This window comes from Eurosta solidaginis, chromosome 5 (assembly GCF_040869045.1).
Source record: "Eurosta solidaginis isolate ZX-2024a chromosome 5, ASM4086904v1, whole genome shotgun sequence".
Lineage (NCBI taxonomy): Eukaryota > Metazoa > Arthropoda > Insecta > Diptera > Tephritidae > Eurosta > Eurosta solidaginis.
In genome coordinates, this window is record NC_090323.1 from 62,897,178 (window position 1) to 62,923,207 (window position 26,030).

The 26,030-nt window shown below is 40.9% G+C and overlaps 1 protein-coding gene across 4 annotated transcripts in view; it reads right to left on the reverse strand.

Moving 5' to 3' along the window:
* The window catches only part of LOC137233696 (uncharacterized), an 88,248-nt gene extending 69,741 nt beyond the window's left edge, over positions 1-18,507 (reverse strand). The window contains exons 1-2 of one of the 4 annotated variants that reach the window (XM_067756960.1): positions 18,456-18,507; positions 8,116-9,896 (exon numbers count right to left, since the gene is read on the reverse strand). In XM_067756960.1, coding sequence (XP_067613061.1) covers positions 8,116-9,517 — 1,402 coding nt within the window. In that variant the 5' untranslated portion in view covers positions 9,518-9,896; positions 18,456-18,507. Of the gene's footprint in view, positions 1-8,115; positions 9,897-18,301; positions 18,423-18,449 lie in introns of those variants that run through there. The other 3 variants (XM_067756959.1, XM_067756961.1, XM_067756962.1) reach the window with 3 other exon arrangements.
* Between the last annotated feature and the right edge of the window lie 7,523 nt (positions 18,508-26,030).

Here is a 26,030-nt window from a genome sequence, read left to right on the forward strand (position 1 = left end):
CATAAAGGTGGACCAAGGGTGACTCTAGAATGTTTGTACGATATGGATATCAAACGAAAGGTGTTACTGAGCATTTTAAGAGGGAGTGGGCATTAGGTCTATAGGTGGACGCCTTTTCGAGATATCGCCATTAGGGTGGGCCAGGGTGACTCTAGAATGTTTGTACGATATGGGTATCAAACGAAAGGTGTTACTGAGCATTTTAAGAGGGAGTGGGCATTAGGTCTATAGGTGGACGCCTTTTCGAGATATCGCCATTAGGGTGGGCCAGGGTGACTCTCGAATGTGTTTGTACGATATGGGTATCAAATGAAAGGTGGTAATGAGTATTTTAAAAGGGAGTAATCCTTAGTTCTATAGGTGGACGCCTTTTCGAGATATCGCCATAAAGGTGGACCAAGGGTTACTGAGCATTTTAAGAGGGAGTGGGCATTAGGTCTATATGTGGATGCCTTTTCGAGATTTCGCCATTAGGGTGGGCCAGGGGTGACTCTAGAATGTTTGTACGATATGGGTATCAAACGAAAGGTGTTACTGAGCATTTTAAGAGGGAGTGAGCGTTAGGTCTATAGGCGGACGCCTTTTCGAGATATCGCCATTAGGGTGGGCCAGGGGTGACTCTAGAATTTTTGTACGATATGGGTATCAAACGAAAGGTGTTACTGAGCATTTTAAGAGGGAGTGGACATTAGGTATATAGGTGGCCGCCTTTTCGAGATATCGCCATTAGGGTGGGCCAGGGGTGACTCTAGAATGTTTGTACGATATGGGTATCAAACGAAAGGTGTTACTGAGCATTTTAAGAGGGAGTGGGCATTAGGTCTATAGGTGGACGCCTTTTCGAGATATCGCCATTAGGGTGGGCCAGGGTGATTCTAGAATGTGTTTGTACGATATGGATATCAAACTAAAAGTATAAATGAGGGTTTTAACAGCGAGTGGCCCTTAGATGTATATGTGAAGGCGTTCTCGCGATATCGACCAAAATGTGGACCAGGTGATCCAGAAAATCATCTGTCGGGTACTGCTAATTTATTTATATATGCAATACCACTAACAGTATTCCTGCCAAGATTCCAAGGGCTGTTGATTTCGCCTTGTAGAACTTTTTCATTTTCTTCTACTTAATATGGTAGGTGTCACACTCATTTTACAAAGTTTTTTCCAAAGTTATATTTTGCGTCAATAAACCAATCCAGTTACTATGTTTCATCCCTTTTTTCGTAGTTGGTATAGAATTATGGCATTTTTTTCATTTTTCGTAATTTTCGATATCGATAAAGTGGGCGTGGTTATGGTCGGATTTCGGCCATTTTTTATACCAAGATAAAGTGAGTTCAGGTAAGTACGTGGGCTAAGTTTAGTAAAGATATATCGATTTTTGCTCAAGTTATTGTGTTAACGGCCGAGCGGAAGGACAGACGGTGGACTGTGTATAAAAACTGGGCGTGGCTTCCACCGATTTCGCCCATTTTCACAGAGAACAGTTGCCGTCACAGAATCTATGCTCCTACCAAATTTGAGAAGGATTGGTATATTTTTGTTCGACTTATGGCATTAAAAGTATTCTAGACAAACTAAATGAAAATGGGCGGAGCCACGCCCATTTTGAAATTTTCTTTTATTTTTGGATTTTGTTGCATCATATCATTACTGGAGTTGAATTTTGACTTAATTTACTTATATACAGTAAAGATATTAACTTTTTTGTTAAAATTTGAATTTAAAAAAAAATTTTTTTAAAAAGTGGGCGTGTTCTTCATCCAATTTTGCTAATTTTTATTTAGCACATATGTAGTAATAGTAGTAACGTTCCTGCCAAATTTCATCATGATATCTTCAACGACTGCCAAATTACAGCTTGCAAAACTTTTAAATTACCTTCTTGTAAAAGTGGGCGGTGCCACGCCCATTGTCCAAAATCTTACTAGTTTTCTATTCTGCGTCATAACGTCAACCCATCTACCAAGTTTCAGCGCTTTAACCGCCTTTGGAAATGAATTATCGCATTTTTTCGGTTTTTCGAAATTTTCGATATCGAAAAAGTGGGCGTGGTTATAGTCCGATATCGTTCATTTTAAATAGCGATCTGAGATGAGTGCTCAGGAACCTACATACCAAATTTCATCAAGATACCTCAAAATTTACTCAAGTTATCGTGTTAACGGACGGACGGACGGACGGACGGACGGACGGACGGACGGACGGACGGACGGACGGACGGACATGGCTCAATCAAATTTTTTTTCGATCCTGATTATTTTGATATATGGAAGTCTATATCTATCTCGATTCCTTTATATATGTACAACCAACCGTTATCCAATCAAACTTAATATACTCTGTGAGCTCTGCTCAACTGAGTATAATAACAAATCTGTGCGCCATGCGCCGAACTGAGGTTGGGGCGGAATATGGTAGGTAAAACATTGGGTATCAACAAAAAAGCCTTAGTAAATCACGTCTTACTGATTTTGGCAAAAAATGGTGACTTTGGTTAATAACACCGCTTCAAAAAGAAAGGAAATGTAGTAGGATCTGGTAACGCGACATGTACTTCATGCATTTTGATGCACTGAATCCGAATCTGTTTGGTCTAGCAGGGTGCCGGTTGGGCTCTAGGCTCAATTACGGAGGTGGATTTGGATTGAACGCATCAAAAATCATACGAATACATGTTTCGCATTACCAGATCCGATTTTTTTTTTTGAGGTAATTGTGTATTCATTCTACGGTAAGGATATCTTGTGTGAAAGATGAATATATTTTTGATATTCAAGAGGAAGAGTATCGATATATTGTATTTGTTTTTCATAGCAAAATACTGAAAACACTTACTCTCGAAATGCGTAGAACTATTTCCCAAAAGAGAATTCACAAACAGATGTACCCAGTTATACAATAGATCATTCATAATAACCTGGTCTTTTGACTATTATGACTATTAGAATTGCAGCATAACTATGATGGCCTTGAGAAGATCTTTGTTTCCTTCTAATACTCTTTTGAACTCTGTTTCTGCTTTACTCAGCTTGTACACGAGAGTTTTACAACTTTTATTGGATAACTGTTGTATGTAAGGGCATAAAGGAATCGATCTATCCCGATAGACTTCGTTTTATCGAAATTAATTCAGATATCTTTTCGAAATTTGATATACTGGCTTGGCTGTACCTAGAACATATTGGTATTGACTATGTCCAATTTTTCCATGTTGAAAATTTCGAAAAATGGAAAAATGTGATATATCATTGGAAAAGACCGATAAATGCTTATGAAACTTGATATGAGGGTTGACTTCATACGACAATTAGAAATTTTGTAAAATTTCGTTTTTCAAGCCGTAAATCAAAAGCCGTTGAATACTTTAAGATAATTAACAAAGCTGATTTGGCGACCACGCCCACTTTAAAAAAATCGTAATCAAAATTTCGAAAAATGGAAAAACTGCTATAATGTAAAATAAGAAAATGTAGAAGTATTGCAAGTCATAACCCAAAAGTTTTGAAGATATTATGTGAAAATTTTGTATCACGCTCACTTTTAAATTTTTTATAAATAAATTTCAATTTCTTTGCGGCTATTACTAAATTTTACTAGAGCTTACGAATTCTCTAGTTTGTTCGAGACTGAGTCTCGGCTTCTCGCGAGATTCTCGAATATCGAAATACTCATAAAGCTCGCAAACTTTACGACATTCAATTTAATCGATGCCCTTGCAGTTTTAACACTAGCGAAAATTTCCACAAAACCACAAATAAAAAACACCAGAATACAAGGGATAAAACTAATATAGCGACTAAAGTTAATGTCGGGAGACTTGCGAATATTTCATGTTTTGTGCCGAATCTTAACGGCATCTACCGAGGGGCGACCATGCTTAGGATCATTTTTTCTAAAGTACTTTGAAGTTGTTTTGCTTTTTTGTTTACTATTTGATGTTTTAACCACAAAATGATGTCTCAAAAACTTTGCGACACATAATGGCTGCCGAATTTTTATTAAATAACTTAGGGACGTATGCACCATCTTTAGTTGGTTCCTTTTCTAAAATTATACAATAGTAAGCTGGCAAGATATACTTCCGAGGAGATTAGGGCCGAACTACTCCTTTAATTTTTGGTGGACTTCTTCTTTTATTTTCATGTGAATTGTCGTACCTTCGTGTTTTATACTAACTACGAACAGAATCTGTTATTATCACGGCCTTAATCTCCTCAGTGATATGGACAAAAAGGCGTCGGATCTTGATGCCAGGAATTGCTCGGCGAACCCAGTTCTTAAAGATAAATACCCTAAAATTGCAGAAGAGGAAAGCACTTCGATCAACTTCGACCTGGATACTGTAACAGGTTAAAATTTTACCTATCCGGAATTATCCCCGATATACATAATGTATGCCCTGCTTGCAATGTGTCCACAATTGACACCGACCATCTCTTTAATTGCAATGTGGAACCAACGCCTCTAACACCCACTCTCTCACTTTGATTCACCCCTTTTGGAAGCCGCAGTTTCCTTGAGCTCCCGTTAGAAGATTTTGATGGCAATTTGTGAGTGGTCGCGCCTATTGGATGGGGAGCAGCTGCAACAACAAAACAGAATCTAATATTGAAGATGAGTTTACCACAAAGCTTTTCATGGCAGAAATACATTTGGAGTGTTTGTCAAACCATTGCCAGGGCGCGACCCCGCTCACAAAATTTTTTTAACGCGTCTTGATGTTAAATTCCTGTCAATTGAGTTATTATAAGGTACCGAAATTCTCGTTTTCTCTATGGGTACGTGCTCCGCCTACCACACCGATTATCCTGGGTTCACGCTCCTGTCAAAGCAATATCAAAATTTTAGAAACAAGTTTTTTTTTCGATTAGAAAAAAATTTTCTAAGCGGAGTCGGCCTTCGGCAATGTTTGACAAGCACTCCGAATGTATTTCTGCCACGAAAAGCTTTTCATTGAAAACTCGTCTGCCTTGCAGATGCCGTTCTTAAGCTCCTCATGGAGCTTGGGGGTTGGGAGGGAGGGGATGGCCTGAAGGTTTAATGTGGCCACATAAATCGTTCCCGAGATGGTCGGGCTAGCACCTTAATGGTGCTGTGTTACCGGAGCGTACCGGATCTGTATCCGGCAAAGGACCATTACATCGATAACACTCCTCAAAGCCTTCGGGGAGCAACCTTATCGCTACAGCAATAACAACAACATGTACATAGGTCCCGTCGCGCCAATTTGTAGGAAAGTTAAAAGGAGCACGACGCACAACGCAGGGCGCCTTACATTTATTTTTATTTAAACCCTTTGAGGACGTATGACTACTTAATTTAATGCAGGCTAATTTCAAACTGACTATACTGCAGAAACTCCACCGCGACTCCACATATGGTCGCAAACCACTGTTTTAAATAATCTTGTGGCAAATACATTTGCATGCCTTTCATTCCCAAAAATTGAAAATGCGTCTTTTTTGATAAGCCCAACTGCACTCGGATTCGATCTGGCTAAATGCGGTTAAAGAAAACATTTTCATTTCATAAACAGATCGATAGTCTGCGAACACGATTCTTTAAGACTTTAACCTGCGATAAAAATATGTGTTCTCATAAACTTTTGGCGAGAGTTAAGTATATATTTAGCTAACAATAACTATCTCTCTCTTTATTGTAGTGACTATATCAGGGTTGGGCGGCCACCGTGGTGTGATGGTAGCGTGCTCCGCCTATCACACCGTATGCCCTGGGTTCAACTCCCGGGCAAAGCAACATCAAAAAATTTTAGAAATAAGATTTTTCAATTAGAAGAAAATTTTTCTAAGCGGGGTCGCCCCTCGACTGTGTCTGGCAAGCGCTCCGATTGTATTTCTGCCATGAAAAGCTCTCAGTGAAAATTCATCTGCCTTGCAGATGCCGTTCGGAGTCGGCATAAAACATGTAGGTCCCGTCCGGCCAATTTGTAGGGAAAAATCAAGAGGAGCACGACGCAAATTTGAAGAGAAGCTCGGCCTTAGATCTCTTCGGAGGTTATCGCGCCTTACATTTATTTATTTTTATATCAGGGTTGGGAAATTACATTTCATGAATTGTACTAAATCCACTCAAAAATCGTACTTTTTTCGTTCAAATTGTACTGATTTACATATATTGTACTATTAATCATTTACTTTTTTTTTAGGTTTTAGTACCAAAATAAAAATACGTGCTTAACCGTCCTGTTCATGCATAATTTTTCTTCTTAGTTCGCATGGCTGGGTACACGGGTACTACAAGGCAGTTCATACGTGAGAACTACTAGTGGTATCTAGGTATCCCAGCCATGAGAACTAGTAATAAAAAACTAATTTATTAAAAAAAATCATCTTTATGAAATTATATTTAAAAAATTTTCTCTATTTTTTGTAGACAACTTATTTCCATAGGATGCCACAAAATTTTGACTCATTTCTATTTGTAGATTATGTAAAAATTTTTGAATATGTAAAAGGTACCCGGGTAGCAATCTATGAACAGGACGGTTAATGTATGAATTCATTTGAAATTAATTTTTCTTTTTATTTACAAGGAAACATTTTTTTTTAGTTCAATAAGAGTTTTAGAAAAACATAAATATTCTTTTCCCATACATAAAACATACTATTATTACATAGGTATATTTTAGATATTTGCATATATGTATGTATGTTTGTTAATCAAAAGACTTTTCATCCTCGTCAACGATTAAACTTTGTTCACAACTAATTCCCTTATCAATTTGCATATTATAACAACATTGCCCCCTGGTCTTAATAAAATCCTTTTTTTTTATCAAAGAAGAAACTGATTCAACAAGTAAACTATTTCTACACCTGGTTTTAATTATATTCTGTATCGAAAATTCTTTCAACATTAGCAATTCTGTATATATTTGCAAAAAACGGCTCGTTCAGTTCATTTTTCAATAATCGCACCTTTGCCCAAAACTCAGAAATGGAATGATTTTTAAGTGCACACAATTCTTCGTGTTCTGACAGGGCTCGATATTCCGAATTAATTTCCTCGATTTTATCAATATTACATGTAGGAAATAATTTAGCAACCAGTGGAACAATGCTAGTTACTTCTCCTGATAAAACAGTTTCAGGAGCAAGCTTTGTGACCCAATTCAAAATTTCATTATCAAAGTCAATTTTCGTCTGTAGGTTTTTACAAAACTCCTTGTGTAATAGTTTGACGTTTAGTTTAAAATTTTGAATATCTTGTTTTTCCAAAAAATTTTTACAAATGAATAGATCTACTTCAGCGCCGCAATATATACTATCTATCTATTTAGAAATAGTAGTGTTATCCAAATATTCTTTTTGATTTCAGTGAAAACAGGTGGGTTTCATACATATGTATGTAGGTATTTACATATTATTTCAAACTAATTATTGCTTGAAAAATCGGATGTGATAAAGAGAGACAGTGCTAATCGAACTACTAGTGCCAGTTACACAGACGAAAGGAAACGACAACGGTTTGTTCGAAAGAAGGTTGCCATAGCGTCAAAATACATTACTTAAATTAGAATATTAGCTGTAGGAAAAATTTTACCAAGAATGGCAGCGTAGTACTTCAGTACTTTCTTGAGTCAAATTGTATCAAAAAAGTACAATTTTATCGAAAAACCCAACCCTGGACTGTATGCTCTTGTTTTCACTTCTAAGAGCGTTCAGCTGAGTACATCTATGTAGTAAGCTTTTACTCTTTTAAGGAATTTCCCTACACTTTTATCAAAGCTTTTAATTGCATTTCTCTGTTTGTTGCAGTGCTCGAATGGAAGTATGAATGTATGTAAGTGTATGCAGCTATAAAATTGGTAGATGGCAGGCATCTTGTGGGATGAGCAACTTATGACAGCTACCTCCCTGCAAGTTACATATAGTCAAAGCTATTAATAGATTTTGGTTGTTTTGTATAAAATACATATATATGATGAATACAAGCAAATAACCGTTCTTTTTCCTCGGGGTTGAATATATTTCACATTTTGACTGAAGAATATCTTTATGCAAATTTTGTGCGTGGGGAAAATCAAATTTTGCTCACTTCTTACTCATTCCTTATATTGCCATTTCAAGTTCTATTTTTTATTATACTCACTTATTAGATGCCCACGCTTATCCCGTTGCGATTTTGTTTTTCGATGCACCCGCCTCTCATCATAGCTTTGATCTATTTCTAGTTCACCCGACAGCGAGGCGTCATTCATTTCTGAACATTGCTTCAAATAACGCATTAAAGTCTCGTTTGCTTGTCTCACTTCCATTTCACCAGCAGCAATTAGTTTACGTTCGCGACGTCTTCGTGATTCCGATTTGCTGCGCTTACGACGCGGACTTTTATCCAAACTTGAACGCGAACGTACCGAACGTTGTGCGGGACTTGCCTGCGGGTCGGATAATGATTGTAATTTACGTACTGTACCGCTGGCGCCACCGCTGCCACCACCGCCGCTTGCTGCACTACCGCTGCCCACGCTCAGCGCTGACGGTGTCGGTGAACTGTGCTTCAATTCACGATCCATGAAACCCAAAATACCGCAATGAAATGAAGCATCCACTTCCTGTGTACGTCTCGCCGGAGATTGTGGTGAATGTGTGCGTCGATGACGGTGTCCGTGTGTAATCGTAGGTGGTAACTGCTGTAGTGTTTCGCGTAAGCTAAGTGCGTCGCCGGAGGAGTTGCGACTACTACTCGCCCCACCACCATTTGGATTTGGTGATGTAGGCGACTCTAATTGCGTGGTTCCTTCATCTTTCATTGCAGTACCTCCACCTCTGCCGCCGTCGAAGTCTGTGTTTGCTGTGCGGGCGTTGTCCCGGGTAATTTGCTCGTCGCACTCTTGCGGTGGCGGTGCATGTCCATTTACCAGCAAAACTGTTTGCTTATTGCTATTAGATTGACTTGCTTTTGTCAATGGATCAAGTGTTTGCCGTTCATGCACAGTAATGACACTCAGACTTGCAGATATATCTTCTGAAACACCGAAAATACTGTTATCTGCCAGCTCATCTATGTCAACACCTTCCTCATCAGCGAGATGTGTTAGTGCTGTAGGATTTTCAATTGTTGTTGAGTTCACATTAACAGCAGCGCCAGTAGTACTAGCAGCAGCATCAGCAGTGGCGCCGTTTCCCACTATACTGCTAAGTGCTCTGTTGATCCGCGCTTGACCACGACGCTCACGCACTGGCGATTGAAATGCGTTTGAATGCGTTGGCTCTAATGTTGGCGATTGCTGCAGTTGCATTGGCATTGTTATCGCGTTCGCTGCCAATGCGCCCATCGTTGTCGGTGTTGCTGATGTTATTGTTGTTGTTATTTCTGTTGTTGTAACCATATTATTTTGCCTTTGTTGCTGTGCGTTGTTGTTGCTGCCACCGCTTGTATTTGTGTTGCCATTACTATTACTGCTTGAATTATTGCTCTGACGTTCGTGCCGATGATGACGCGAATCCGAACGTCGATGACGATGATGATGCACCTTCGGAGTGGCTTCCATATTTCAGATGTATATAGGAGCTGTGTATGTTCAACAGCGCTTCAACCTACACAAAATGGATTGCGTTTTGATTGCTTGTGGGATACACTTTTTTGAAGCTCGTGGGGTTGATAATATTTTTTGTTGCTTTAATTTAATTTTATATTTGCTGCTGTGAGTTTCTCCGAAATTAACTATAAATAAGCAATATTTAAAAGTAGTAGATAACTGTTGCCAGGAATTTGTGATTCTTTCAACAGTTGACCATTTCTTTTATGCTTTTTTCACGATACATTTAACACCTAAGCTTCTTTTGATCCACAGAGAATGCTTGCACTTGTTTAGTATTATTAGCTAAACTTTAAAATGAACCTTGTCTTTGGTCTCAAATAATGCAGCACTGATTTAAATATATATAATTGTCAATAAGGATTTAAGTTGGATAAACTTAATAGCTTCACATTTGGCCACATATACCAAAAATCACCACATATAGCGTTGAGACATTAATAGGAACATGATAACGAATAAAAAGTATCAATAGCGCTTAACATACAATTTCTTCTCAGTTGTTACCACCAGCCACCTGCTTAAGACTCATCTGCTTTCCAAGAACATAGAAGAAAGCTCCATGAGCAGAGTGAAGATATTCATCGACATTTGAATAAGTCCTGAGCTTAAGCTACATATCTATATCCGTGCTGCCCGTCCCTAACTAAAGTAAGGACCGGTACCAGATATATCCTACACCTTTTCCAACTACATTTGAAGAAAAAAGCAAATGTACTTGAGACAAATCTTAAATTGGGGCGATATGGGCCGCCATAATGTATTCATGTTTTGAGTTTGTAGCACCGAAGGAAGTAGTGACAGAATTAAACTACAGCTAATTTCCCTAAGCCTAACTACTACTACTAACCTGATTTTTGTGCAGTTCTAACTAAAACTGATACCTCTGCATTATACCTAGCATTCCTCTTAGGAAGAAAATCCACTGACACAGTCATCCATATCAATTTACTACCCTAGAACCAAACGACTCTGGCCCAGCTTAGAATATATCCACTGTAGCGGATTATTGTCGTAAGAGATAAATAAAATTTATAGACCCGAGCGGTCAAAAAATGCCTTTTCGCCCTTTTTTTGGGAGTACGCCCTATTATATTGCCCAAACAGCAGCACGTCTAACGATGGGTTTCGGTTCGGTTTGTCTCTAGTATGTTGAAAGGTCCCCTGATATAAAGACAGATTCTTCGACACTTCCCACGAAAGTCTATACCTGGCAATAGAGAGGAGAGGGTTTCAGAGGCCTCTACGCATGTGATCGGAGTTTTGCTCTGCAAAACAATCATCGTCACCACGTAGTGATATTAAAGCAGAGCTGAGCGCTCAACTCAAAGTAATTATGCCGAGAATAGCGATATTACCCACAAACCTTTGTTACCCTACCTACCCCCCAAGGCAGGGGGTGGGCCAATAGTTATGCAAAAAACAAGTACTACACAGCATAACGCTCTTAGGTTATCCCCGTGATAAATTTACACCTTGGCAGGGATAAGTTTTTGTAAATTCAAAGGAAAGTGGCACCAGATAGGAAAGGAGACATATTTTCTCAGCTGGTCAGAACATAAGCACAGGATCTAGTTATATCCGGCAAAAGACCATCAACATCGATAAAACCCCCAAAACCTTCGAAAAGTGTATTTATCGCTACAAGATGATGAAGAAGAAGAAGATAAGCACAACAACATAAAATTAAATGAACATTTGAAAATTTCTGCCGGAATTGAATCGCTAGCCAAGTATGAATGGTTATGCCAGCCCTGGTACTACGAGTATCTTCGCTTTGTATTAAAACGTTATATAGGATCAGTTTGTCTCCCGTGTGAACCAAAACTCGTATGGTCCGCTCACTTCAGTGAGTGACAATAAACCTGAGTGCCAATTTTCGAGAACAACGGTACGGTTGACATTCAAACTTGTACCGATAACGCTTAAGTCTGAGCTATATGAAAGGTTGGAAGATGAATGGGCGAAATTGGAGTCCACAGATAACCAAATTGAAAACCTGCCTATGGACCACGACTACTTCACCATGGAGTATTACAACTCCATAATGAATGTGGTTTCAGAATACCGACAGGTATTCGAGATGGCAGCCCTCCAGTTGGCTCAAACTCAGGCGGCAGAAACACAACCCCAAGTAGCCCAAATACAAAAACAACCCCCGCAGCCGATTGTACCACAATCAGAAGAAATCAGCTTCATTAAATTGGTACGCAGGCAAGGGGTAATTATGGCGTCATTGCAACGGGCGTTAGATGACACAGTTTCACCTAGATGCCAACCGCCGCTTAACAAATTATGGACGAACATCGAGGATATTCATTTCCAAATCTATGAAATGCTCGAGAACCCAATTCAAGAGGGCCCCAACATCAGGCAATTCGTGGCCCTGGAGGAAAGAGTTCGGGGCAGTTTCAACACATGGGAGAGTGATTCGCATGCAATGCACTGATCAGACCCCTACAAAAATCCATCAGTCTCATTGCCAAAGATAACTATTCCAAAATTCGATGGAAACTATTTAAAATGGCAAGAGTTTTATGACTTGTTTACGCAACTTGTGATAAGTCAACAACTATCGAAAGTCCAAAAGATGTATTATCTGAAGACTCACGTGATGTGGGAGGCTGGAAACCTCATTAAACATTTTGCCTCAACAGAAGAAAACTTCGATGCTGCCTGGTACGTGGTATTAGAGCGTTATAACAAAAAGCGTCTGCTCATTAGTAAACTTATAAACGAGTTACTCAGTTCTGCGAGCGGCGCATCTATGGAAAACATTAAGAAGCTGCATGGCACCACCAAGGAGTGTATTTTAGTGCTAAAAAATCTCCAAATAGACACTTCAACATGGAATCCAATGGTGCTCCACCTGCTACTCAAAAAACTAGATCATCCAACACGTTTGCGCTACGAGCAATCGTTATCAAAACCACGTGAAGTACAAACAATTCAAGAGTTTCTGCAATTTCTGGAGAAGCACTTCCAATCCATGGAAGCCATAGGAGTCAAAAGTACCCTCCCTCAAGCAATGGTATGCTCTTCATTAACGGCAAAGAACAACAACAACGCTTGCAGTATGTGTTAACAGGGAAGCACCAATTGTTTTCCTGCAGACAATTTCTCCAAGAATCTCCATCAGCGCGCTTTGAGTTCATACAGAAGAAAAAGTTTTATCACAACTGCCTCAAAGCACAACACAAAACACAACACCTTATTGCATTACGAGGATACAAGCAAAGATACATCAAAATTATCAGTCACTCCTACAGGACCAAATGAGTTCAAAAATGCCAAACCTGTAACGATCAAATCAACAATTTCCAACGAAGAAGATACATCGCTGGCAACCTCAAAACAATCAAGGACAAACACGTATGTGTTGCTCGGCACTGCCATGGTTAAAGTCAGGGCCAATGGGACAGAAGTTCAGTACCGTGCAATCTTGGATTCAGGTTCACAAGTGAATTTTGTTACGGAGAGAGTGGTTAAGCGACTGGGTATCTCAACGAAACTATCATCAATTTCTATCAACGGCATAGGCTCAAGTAACACTAAGGTGCAACATCGAGTCAACATTGCATTACATTCACGCATCAGCAGTTTTACCACACGGCTAGAGGCAGCTGTGTTACATCAAATCATATCTCCTCAACCTTCACAATATATCAATATCGCAGGATGGAACATTCCTGCTAATATTACGCTAGCCGACCCATCATTTAATCATCCTGACAAGATTGACATACTATTGGGTGCTAAATTTTACAACCAGTTGATGGCAGTGGGGCAGATCAAACTATCCTCAGATTTACCCAGCAGGGCAAATAACAGGATTTGCAAGTAAATTCGTTACAATATATAAGGTCGGAATTAAACGATGGACAAGTGAAGTAAGGTTGCTGTGTGCAACATCACGGGTAGCACCCTTGAAGCGACAAACTCTTCAGCGGCTGGAACTCTGTGCATCAGTGCTTGAAGCTTAATTAAGCACTAGGATCAAAACGGACCTAAAGCTAGATATTCATACATACTATTGGACAGATTCTCAGATAGTCTTAGCATGGATTAACTCGTCGTCAGAATCTTACCAAACATTCGTAGCAAACCGAATCGCCATAATTCAGGAGCACACCAGCGCTGAACAATGGCGGCATATAGGTTCAAAAGACAACCCAGCTGACGTTATATCACGAGGATTGCCGCCGGAAAACTCAAAAACTGCAGCCTATGGCTTTATGGGCCCAAAGTACTGCTTGAGCATGAAGACAATTGGCCATCAAAATATTCCAAGGAAATGACAACAATAGGCGAAACTATATACATGGAGCGCAAAAAATTTACTTCAGTTCCTGTGACAACAATGGTAGTTCAAGGAAGCGTGATTCAAAATATCCGACATAATGGCTCTTTCAAAACATTACAAGGAGTTGTAGGCTACATGTTAAGGTTCATCAGCAGAACCAGAAAACGATCACAACTGTCGGACATTCCTTTGGCGGTGCATGAACTAAAAACGGCACTTATGGTCATCGTTCAAACAATTCAACAGTAAGACTTTGGGGAAGAACATAAACAGCTCAAGAAATGCAACGATGTTGGCAAGGGTATTCCTTATCGTAGTCCGTCTCCCTTTTTTGGACAAAAATGGTATCATACCCGTTGGAGGTCGTTCGCAAGCATCAGGAATTGCATTCGATGCCAAACATCCAATGTTACTTCCATAAAACAACCCAATGACGAAGTTATTAATGCAAATGATCCATAAAGAAAACCGGCATTGAACGACCATTCATCAATTCAGGCGTCGACTTCTGTGGAACGTTTTGGGTTCAATTCAAGTTAAGAGGAAAGCGGCCAAAAAAGCTTATATAGCTGTGTTTTGCTGTTTCACAACTAAGGCGGTACTTCTGGAGCTGGTGAGCGATTTAACAACTGATGCATTTATTGGTGCATTAAGGCGATTCATAAGCAGAAGAGGACATTGCCTAAATCTGTATTGTGATAACGCAACAAATTTCGTAGGCGCAAGGAGCCAGCTTTCCGAACTCAACGAAGCGGTACATAACAACTCGTCACGTCAATATATCATTAAACAATGTGCCACAAAAGGAATTACATTTCACTTCATACCTCCGAAAAGTCCACATTTTGGCGGATTATGGGCAGCGGCGGTTAAATCGGCAAAACATCTCTTAGTCAGAAGCACCTCTACAGCATCCCGCACTTCTGAATAATTGGATACAGTCGTCATAGAGGTGAAGGGATCCTTAATTCCAGAACAATAACACCAATGTCCGAAGACCCTAACGATTTTACGGCTCTAACGTCAGGCCCTTTTCTTATAGGAGAGCCAATCAATGCAGATGGACATGGTGAAACGCAGAACATGAGACTAACAACTAAATGGAAACTAGTCTCCCACCTCAAACGCGAGTTTTGGAAGCGATGGTCTGGCGAATATTGGTCGGAACTTCAATCAAGAAATAAATGGAAAATCAAACACCCCAAGGACAATATAGGTGACATGGTGATCATTAAGGAAGACAACACACATACTTCAGTGGCCACTAGGGAGAATCATCGATGTATTCAAATGTAAAGATGATGTTGTGCGGGTGGCAGATGTGAAATCCGCAAATGGTACTTGCAAGAAGCCAATTCATCACCTATCTCTACTTCCTATGGAAACAAATAGCGACGCGAAACCAAATTCTTCCGGCAAATCCTTAGCAGAAGAAGAGAAAAGTCCAACGAAAAAAGCTTCCTTGCCAAAAGGGCTTACGAGCCTATTAATCACACTATTAATTCTCCCAATAGCTTTAGGAGCTCAAATTTAACATAAGAAATTTGGGTCTAAGCTTGGCATTCATTTTGAGGGAATTGGATCTGCCGCAATCCCATCTTCAGGGTGGAACCTCGTCATATATTACGACCTTAAAGGATTCGCAACAGAGTTGGCAGCACTTTCAAATGATACAAAAGCAATGAGACGGCTATATCAAGACATGAAACAGAAGAGCATATGCAACCCTCTAGTAAGGTATTTTGAACAAACCGTAGCCACACTGCAACTAGATGCCTCAATGTTGAAATCCAATAGACAAAAAAGAGGTGCAGTTAACGTAATTGGAAATGTTGCTTACTCATTGTTTGGCGTACTAGATTCGAAATACGCTGAACAAATGTCTAACCCTGTAAACCAAAACTAAAGAAAATGAATCTCATCTCCTTAAGCTAATCAAAAACCAAACATCCATTGTGGACTCGACAATCAACATTTTGAAACAAGATCAAACAACAGTCGAAAAGAAATTCAACATCATCAATCAACAAATCAAAGAGCCCAGTCTTCAATATTAGACGTTTTAATGGACTCCCATCACGAAAAAATAAGTCCACTGCTCCTTACCCCCAGTCAATTACAACTTGAAATCAGGAAAATTAAAGACCACTTATCTGCATCATGTGAACTGCCGATGCAACAGGAAGATTTATTAAAACTATACCAGCTTATGAACGTTAAAGGTGGGATCACACCGAGGCATGTGCTATTTAGTATCATCTTACCGCTGGTGGAACACGATCGATACGATTTATTTAATATAGTGCCGATCCCCAACTTAATTAATGGCACGATGATTGAAATATATCCATGCGTCTCAATTTTTGCAATAAACATAGCCATCGACCAGTACTTCCCAATGACAGTGTCAGAGTTTCACTCCTGTGTCGACACCAAAGAGGGCAGCTACATATGCCCAGAAGTTCAAATCTATTACAACCGTGGATCAACTAAGTGCGCATGCAAGGAAAATATTTTCAATAATAACACGCAATCAAACTGTGTTCTGCGGAAGACACCTAACGACTTTGCGTTGATATCACTACAGCATGACAACCATTTCATATATGCCACATCAGTTTCACCTCGTGCAACAGTGGTATGTGGAACCGTTATCACACAACTTAGTTTAAAAGGATCTGGGCTGCTATCACTCAAACCAGGCTGCATTCTTAAACATCGTTTTGTATCAATTCAAGCACATAACTCAATATCCAGCAGTCGGAGTTCATCCTACATCAAACTTGGTGATATCTCCAAGGTGGCTTCTACAGAACAACTAAACCATCTTCTTCATAAGTTGAATGACTTGAAATATACAGCGCAGACACAAAATTTAACGACATTACAATCCGCGTTGGCCAATCCTCGTTTGCTGGAGTTGTCAAACAAACTTGAAGCACATAATCAAATCACTGTTGGATACACAGCATTGATATTAGCTGTATGCCTACTCGTATTATCAGTGATTAAAGGAAGATGCAAAGAGAAGAAGAAGCAACCTGTCCCCAGTTCTACGGTAATAACTCCATCCGATATGACCGAAAGACCCACACCAATGCCACGGCACTCTAGAGATGTTATGGATTTTACGATAAGCATTTAATCCAGAAACGGTCTCGGTAATCGACCTGCGCTCACCGGGGGGAGGATGTTGACGCCGACGTGAATATTTTAATTCTCACGGTTTGGAAGGAATGCAATGCAACTAACAAAATTCATCTCTAACTTCGGCTGCATTCTTCACCCAAAAATGTATTGAAATGTATTAACTTCATCGTTTCACAAAACTAGTATTCTCCCCCATAGTACAGTGCTTCCGATGCTGTATTGATTCTTTATTCAAATATTTTTTAACTCAAAATTGTTTAACATATGTGTAAGTAACTCTTTTAACCAAATAATAAAAAAATAAAAAATGTTACGTATACGCTACGGTACCCGTGTTTTCGGGTAGTAGGTATATGTTTGCGTGTAATTGATTAGTTTTAAATAAAAAAAATGTGCGTTTTGACTTTTTTATGTTAATTTTTTAGTTTTGTCTTGAACTATCTTCATTCCACAAGTTCTATAAGTTGCAGCTGCATTTCTTGAGCTCAAAGATGTTTTTGGTTTTGTTAAACTTTGATTTGCATAGGCGACACAAATTTTGGGTTTTCAAACTATGACCTCAAACATGAGTCTGCTAATAAAAATATTTTTATAGTTGTGCTAATAGTTTCAACGATTTTTTGCATTTCTGCTTCTTTATTGAATTGTTATTGCTGTTTTTGGTTTGAATTTTTTTTCACATTCGTGGAACCTTCACTCCTCATTGACGCACAAAAAAAATATCGAATTTCAATCAAAATATGCACCAAGCTGCATATTAGTACACTCTACCCTCTCACTCTTCTTACATTGGCACTCCTTTTTTTGTTATATACTACTTATTATAAATTTAATATTATAGTTGCCAGCCATGCGCCCCGGTTTTTTTTATTGATTTTTATGTTTAATTAAGTTTTGACATTTGATTTAACTGTCATTTTACGCGTTCGCAGCTCATTGTTTTATATTTTTGCTTTGGAAATGTTTTAACACTCATTTCCTGCCAATTTCAATTTCTTTTTTTCACATTACTTTAGCACTTGCTTTGCACTGTGTGCTGCATGTTTGTTTTTTGTTTTTTTGTTTGAATACCACGCTTGTCTTCTTATAGTCGCGAAGGTGGTCCAATTCGATCTGACCTAAATAACATTTCTGGGTAAGCAACATACTTAGTATTTAAAGCGTTCAAATATTTTGCAATTGTCTACAAACTTTTTAAGTAATATGTGTGTATGTGTACCAATATCCTTCTCATCCTTGTTCTACCAACTATTCCTATTAATTTAAATATTTTAAATTTTTACATTTGAATTTTTTAACCACTAATTGCCTTCTTATCACTTTTAAAACCTTTTTCTTGGTTTGTTTGTTTATTTTACAACATAATCACTTGTTTGTTTTCTGCTACACAAACAAAATATTGTGCTTTATTTAACTCCTAAATAGTATTACTTTCACCTTTGTACACTTCTTTAACGCAAGTGCTTTTTACGCGGCACGTTCGTTCGCGTTCACAGCTACTAAGCAACTATCTTGACTAAGCATTGCCTGTGCCCAAAATGGCTAAAGTTTGGTGCTTTCAATGTTTACTTTCCTTGTTAGCTGTCTGCTGCCATTGACAGCTTGACTAGCGCATTGACTGTTATTTGGCCGTTTACTCTGCCAGGACACTTTCTCTTCCTGCCGCCGAAAGCTATGTAATGAGGTTTGTTGTAGTTCAAGCTTTATGGTGACGTCAGCACTGTATGTACATATATCGGTGTTGCCCAATATAAGTAAGTATTTCAACCACCCAAGCGTATATGTACTGTAGGCTGTATAGTAGGTGTGTATACACTGTATACACATATGCATACATGCAACTGCACATACATATATGCGCATATAATTAAATATCACTAGCTGGCCATGGTTGCGGCAGGATTCGCCACGAATTCGACGTATATATACATGTACTAGGGATATACGCCGCCGATAAACGCCGCCGCCGCCGATTAGGGTCGTTTTTCGCACGCCGCCGCCGAAAGTCAAAAATATCGGCGCGGCGGCGGCGGCGGCAGCGTCCGGCGCGTTACTATATTTTCTACTGTTGTTGTTGTTGTTGTTGTAGCAATGCTCGTCCCACCTAATAGCCGCGACCGATCACAAATTGTCATCAATATCCTCTAACGGGAGTCCAAGGAAACTTGCCGTTTCAACAGGGGTGGACCATAAGGGAAGGGGTGTTAGAGGCGTTGGTTCCACATTACAATTGAAGAGATGGTTGGTGTCATGTGGGGACACGTTGCAAGCGGGGTATACATTTTGTATGTCGGGGTTGATTCTGTATAGGTAAGAGTTTAACCTGTTACAGTATCCAGAACGAAGTTGAGCAAGAGTGACACGCGTTTCCCTGGGGAGTATGCGTTCCTCTTCCGCAAGTTTTTGATAATTTTCGTTAAGCACTGGATTCACCGGGCAATTCCCAGCATAAAGGTCCGACGCCTGTTTATGGAGTTCACCAAGCACCTGCTTGTGTTTTTTCACTTCATACGGCTGGGTTCTCAGGTGCCGTATTTCCTCAAAATGCTTACGGAGATGACTCCTTAAGCCCCTAGGCGGTGCTGGATCATCAATCAGATGTCTGTTGGGATGCCCAGGTTTCTGGGTATTCAACAGGAACTGTTTGGTCAGCATCTCATTTCTCTCCCTGGTGGGGAGTATTCTCGCCTCATTATGCAGATGGTGTTCTGGGGACATAAGAAGACAGCCCGTGGCGATTCTGAGAGTAGTATTTTGGCAGGCCTGTAGTTTCTTCCAGTGGGTGATTTTTAGGCTTGGCGACCATATGGGTGACGCGTAGCACGTAATCGGCTGGCTAATTGCTTTGTATGTAGTCATGAGCGTTTCTTTATCTTTTCCCCAAGCACTGCCAGCGAGGGATTTGAGGATTTTGTTACGGCTCTGAATTCTCGGAACAATTGCGGCTGCGTGCTCATCAAAATTTAGACCCTGATCAAACGTCACACCCAAGATTTTGGGGTGTAGGACAGTCGGTAGCGTAGTGCCATCGACGTGGATGTTCAAAATGGTCGACATTTGGGGCGTCCATGTTGTAAATAAGGTCGCGGAAGATTTAGTCGGTGATAATGCCAGGTTTCGCGAGGCGAAAAACTGGAGAGATCAGGGAGGTAGCCGTTTATTTTATTGCATAGCGCATCGATCTTTGGGCCTGGGCCTGTGGCCATTATTGTGCAGTCATCGGCGTAGGAAACGATTGTGACTCCTTCCGGTGGTGAAGGTAGCTTAGATATGTAGAAATTAAACAAAAGTGGGGATAGGACACCACCCTGTGGCACCCCTTGTTTAATTCTCCTTGGTTTTGATGCTTCGTTTCTAAATTGCACCGATGCCTGCCGACCACCCAGATAATTTGCGGTCCACCTTTTAAGACATGGGGGAAGGGTAGACCCTTCCAGGTCCTGCAGTAACGAGCCATGGTTGACCGTATCGAAAGCTTTTGATAGGTCTAGCGCTACGAGTACTGTTCTATGGTGGGGGTATTGATTTAAACCGCAATTTATCTGGGTGCCAATGGCATTTAGCGCGGTGGTAGTGCTATGGAGTTTTCTGAAGCCATGCTGATGAGGGGCTAGCTGCAAATTTGCTTGGAAATAAGGGAGAAAAATGGCTTCAAGCGTCTTTGCTACTGGCGATAGGAGAGATATCGGACGATACGACTCACCTATGTTAGCTGGTTTCCCAGGTTTTAGTAGCGGGACCACCTTGGCCATTTTCCATTTCTCAGGTATGACAAAGGTGGAAAGAGACAGATTGAAGACATGCGCTAAATATTTGAAATCCTTTTTCCCTATGCTTTTAAGCATCGGAATGGCTATGCCGTCTGGGCCCACTGCTTTGGATGGTTTAGCACGACCAATGGCGTCCTCAACCTCTTTAGCGGTGATGCTGAATTTGTGTTTATGTGCGTGTCTATTGGCTCTCCGTCTATCTTTGTCGACCGTAGGATGCATTATATATTGTCGGCAGAAAGCGCTCGCGCATTTTTTCGCGTCCGACAGCACTTTGTCGCCAAAGGCGATAGAAACTTTGTCTTTGTGCTTAGTCGGATTCGATAGGGACTTTACGGTAGACCAAAGTTTACCCACACCGGTAGAGAGGTTACAACCTCTTAGGTGCTCCTCCCATTTCGCCCGCTTGTGTTCATCCACAAGCAATCTGATGCGTTGGTTTATATCCCTTATTTGGGGTCGCCTGGATCAAGCTGTCTTATAAGGTCACGTCCTCTCGCTAAGTTTGCGGCCTCCACCAGGAAGTGGGGCCGGATTTCGGGAATTCTCCCGGCGGGAATGAAATGTGCCGAGGCGGATTTAATGACCTTACGGAAGGCACGCTCCCCTTGGCGGGCATCAGTCGGGATAGGGAAGGCAGCAAAGCGGCTGTCTGTAAAGGATTTATATTCTTCCCACTTTCCTTTTTTGAAGTTTATGAAAGTGCGTTTTTCAGTGACGATGAAGTCGGCGGTACGCTCAAGCGAAATAAGTATGGGCAGGTGGTCGGATGCCAATGTTACCATCGGCTGCCAGTTGACGCAGTTTACGAGTTCTGCGCTAACGACTGAGATATCTGGCGAGCTGTGACAGCTTCTTACCATACGTGCGGGGGCGTCTCCGTTTATTGTGCAGAACGTCGTTTCTTCTATTTGATCCGCCAACATCTCACCCCTACTGTCCGCCCGCAAGTTTGAATGTCATAGATCATGATGGGAATTGAAATCACCTAAGGTAATGCGATTGTTGCCAGTGAGTAAGACCCTGATATTAGGGCGGTATCCACTGGGGCAACGGGTGGCAGGAGGGATGTAGATGTTGATGATTTCTAGGTTTGCATCACCTGACCGGACAGATAGGCCTTGACGTTCTAAGACATTGTCCCTGCGGTCGATGCCAGGATCAAATATATAATATTGCACAGAGTGGTGTATGATAAACGCGAGACCGCCTCCATTTCCGCTCTCGCGGTCTTTCCTGTGGACGTTATACCCAGAGCAGGTCTACAATGCAGATCTTGCTGTGAGTTTAGTCTCTTGAATCGCAGCAATGCGGATGTTGTGCCGCTTCATGAAATCGACTATCTCCGTAATCTTCCCAGTTAGTCCATTACAGTTTAACTGCAGGATTCTGAAGTGCATAAGGGGAGACGTCGCCACTCTGGGGGTAAGCGACGGGTGACTTCGCCTGGGTTGTGGAAGGCCAGGACGCAATTGCTGTTGTGACCCTGGGACTGGGCGTCCTTGGGAAAGCATTGGGCTACCCGGATGATTTGGGTTTGCGACCTGGCAACATGGCGCGATGAAACCCGTCGGGGGGTTGCCGTCGCGGAGACCAGAACATCTGGGAAAGTGGCACCACCCAAGGCAGGAGCTGCATTGGGCGGATGTCGCAAACCTATATATTCTGTGCTGGCAGACGGTGCAAACGGAGGTAGGGACTAAGAGTCTGTTTACCTGACCTGCACGATTGCTGCCGGAAAAGAGCGGGGGAGAAGACGGGGGCAGGGGCTGATGCTCAGCATTGCTACCAACTCTACTACGAAGGTAGTGGTAATGAGTAGTATCAGCTGTTTGAGTTGTTGGCGCCGTGGGGCGCGAGCAGCAGCGGGTACTTGTTGTGGCTTGCTGAGCAGCAGGGCTGCTGGAAGGTAGTGGGGGGGGGGGGGGGGCGCTAAGGCGTAGAGTACGGGACGCCCTTGGACGTGAACAGGAAGGAGCCACAACAGATTTATAAAAGTTAAGTGGACGTCGGGTTTTGGGATCAAGCCCAGAACAACCTGTCCGATGCAACCATCCCTTGCACGAGACACACTGAACAGAGTATGACCGTCCTAAAAAGATTCTTTTCCGGCAGATGCAGCAAAACCATTTCTCAGGACCGGGGTCAGGAGACGGACCCGGGTTGGATTCGATGCCTTCCCGGAGTAAGAGAATATGGAGCAGTCCTGCTGCAAGGAGCTGCTGGGAGGATGACAATTTGTGTGAGGGACGAAACAAATTAGATGAGGTCACACTGAAATGACAGTCCTTGGTCGGGAAAAATCCCGAGTCGCTCCGGTACATAGAACCGACTGCCTTGGGAAGCGGTTTAAGACTGTTTATGCCATTTATTTTTCATGTCGAAAATTGGTCGGATATGGTCGATACCACTATCAACGGATGCGCATAACTACCAGTTATAAGAAACTAATTGCGAAATTTAACTCGTTATAAATATTCAAAAGTTATTTAAAAAACAGGCGTTTTCGATGTCTGCTTAACACGGACTTTCCATCACCCAATTCACCAAGTTATTAAAACAAAACACTAAAAGAAAATTTATATAATAAATTTATATGCTCACAATGCATTTTTTTTTTTTTTTCAAAAATAAATAATTAGCAATGAATGCAAATAAACTGACCCAAGGCGAACATGTTTTAAATTGTCCTCTAGTTGCTAAAAAAAGAAATTACCCAAAAATGGTGCCGATTTTTAAAAAAATTTTATATTGCGATTGGTTCAAAGAATAAGCGAAATTAGTGATGCAAAATCCTTCAGTATGTTCTAGGGGCATAAACACTCCTTTGAAATGATTCTTACCTCATACTTAAGTTGGGGATATATGTACGTATGAGAAGGGTTTGAAAAATCTCTTGGGATTACATTCAAACATCTGTTGTTTATTTGCGAAACTATACAATAGCGTCTAAAATGTTAATTTTGATTTTCACACTTCATCCTTCAACTCCCAAGTCTCCCGGTTTGACATTTCCTAAAGTTGGCGGCACTATGCGAAACTAGTCCCCTGGATTGAATCACATTGATTATAGCCTATCAACTAAGTTTAAATATCAACTACACGTTACGGCTCCGTTTACAAATGTGAATACGTAGGCACATATATTTACCAGGTGAGGCTTTGTCCTTCGCAAGAACACTCAAAGTGGTGAAGCAAAAGCTTTCCGAAGACAGTCGAACTAATGACCGTGTGTGCTACTACCCTAACGTAGTGGACATTCGAACTAGTCTGAAAACTGAAGCTACGCGGTCATCCATAATGAGATGTTATATCATAAGGCCGGAAAACAGCAGTTAACATCTTTCAACTTAAAATCGTTCGACTCTCATTCTAAAATATCGTTTTGATTTAAGGAAGACTATTGAAATCAATGTTGTGAACACAAACGTTTGCAAACTTTGGTCTACATTTTAAAAATTTTATCCAGGGTCCTTGTAAAATTTTAATCATGCAGATGCGCCGAGGATTATACGATTTTCACCCATTACGCAATGATTCCCACTTAGATTGCTTATGATTTCGAAGGCGGCATCCTTGGCCGAATAGTCACTCCCTAACGTTTCATGGAGTTTCTCTGGTGTAGCTCGGCAGCATAGTGCGACAAAATCATCCCTTGGAAAGTCTTCGGGGCTACACCTAGAGCTTCTAGGAAAGTGAAGTTGACGAAGGTATGAGTTCGAAGTCGCAGTCCTATAGCTTCTGTACTGGCATATGGTGTGAGGGTCAGGAGGCGTGGTAGCGACTGGTTGTAGGGATTGCTACTGTTCGCACATCGGGAATTGTAGCTCTTAAAAACAGCCGAAAACACTGGAGGCGCCCTGTGCTACGAGAGTCATGAGTATTAATAGACCATTAATAGCAACCGTAAGTCGCCTTTATGCGTGACCGCCAAGGAGCCACAAATGATTTAAAGAAATTGTGTTTGCGACGATTATTAGGAGTTAACCCTAGGTGAAACTACGCTTTGCACGAGATATGCAGACAAAAGTGTGGCTATTTTATGTATCTCTATTTCTTTTCAGCAGACGCAGCAGTACCAAATCCAAAGACCGGCGTTGGGTTCAAAGCCTCTCTGGTGTAAGTGAACGAGGGAAAATCCCACCGCAAGGAGCTACTCCTGAAAATTTTTGAACGGTCTGCGAGATCTTGAGGCAAAACCCCGGATCTTTCCGAAATGGCCAACACTTTGACTTCTTTAAATACATACAAACAAAACCTTTCCTAAATATTATTTTTTTAAATAGAAAAATCAAGCTTTTCAAAATAAGAACACCGTCGTACGCCGGCGAGCCGCCCACGCCGCCGCCGCCGATAAAGCGATCGGCGTAAACCTCTAACATGTACATAGAAATTGACTTGCAATCACTTATATTGGTTCTAAGGTATTTTGATTTTCAATAAAAAGACTACCTGCAGTTTAAAAGTTGGCGGATTGGTATAAGAGCTTTGGTCGCTTCAAAGAAAGGAAAGCGACAAAGCGAAGCAACGCGACCAAATCGTTTATATAAGCCCGCCTTCAGTCACTCGAAAACTCATAAGAGATTTCATCTGAGACACATAGTTATTAACATGGATGTGCCGAAGAAAATTTCAACGATCAGCAACTAAAATCGACTTTAAGGATTCGGGGGATCAGAAAACATCTTCAAGCACTGGGGCGAGCTAGTGCAGACCGCGTTATTCTTTCAAACTACTATTTTTGAAATCTCGGAAATTAAACGGTGTGAGGCTGGCAATATCACCAGAGATCAAATACCTCGGAGTTATTTTAGACAATAAACTGAATTACGCCTCTTAAGCAACCGTGGGCAAAATGCGGGATTTAAAGGCACAAATTATGCCCGGTCGTTACACCCATCTAATTCTAAGGCATTATGGCTTAGTGGGCGGCACTCAGAAACAGTAGCCTAGACATCAAAATAACTTTGGGCCATTGGTTAACCACGATATTTACATATTGGACATACCCTTCCAGGTTATGCTTAAACTTTTCCCAAAAGACCTTTACGGTAAAATCCAGGGGAGTTTTAATAGGCTTAGACTGAATACAGTCTTACCGTGGAGCGAAATCAGATTTGGTCATACCACTATTCTGCAAACCACACCGAAAAACTTTCCTCAACCAAATTATACTACCCTGCCACTTTCTCTACAACAAGTTCTCTATCAGGATTGCAGAGCACCATGAATTGGATAATAT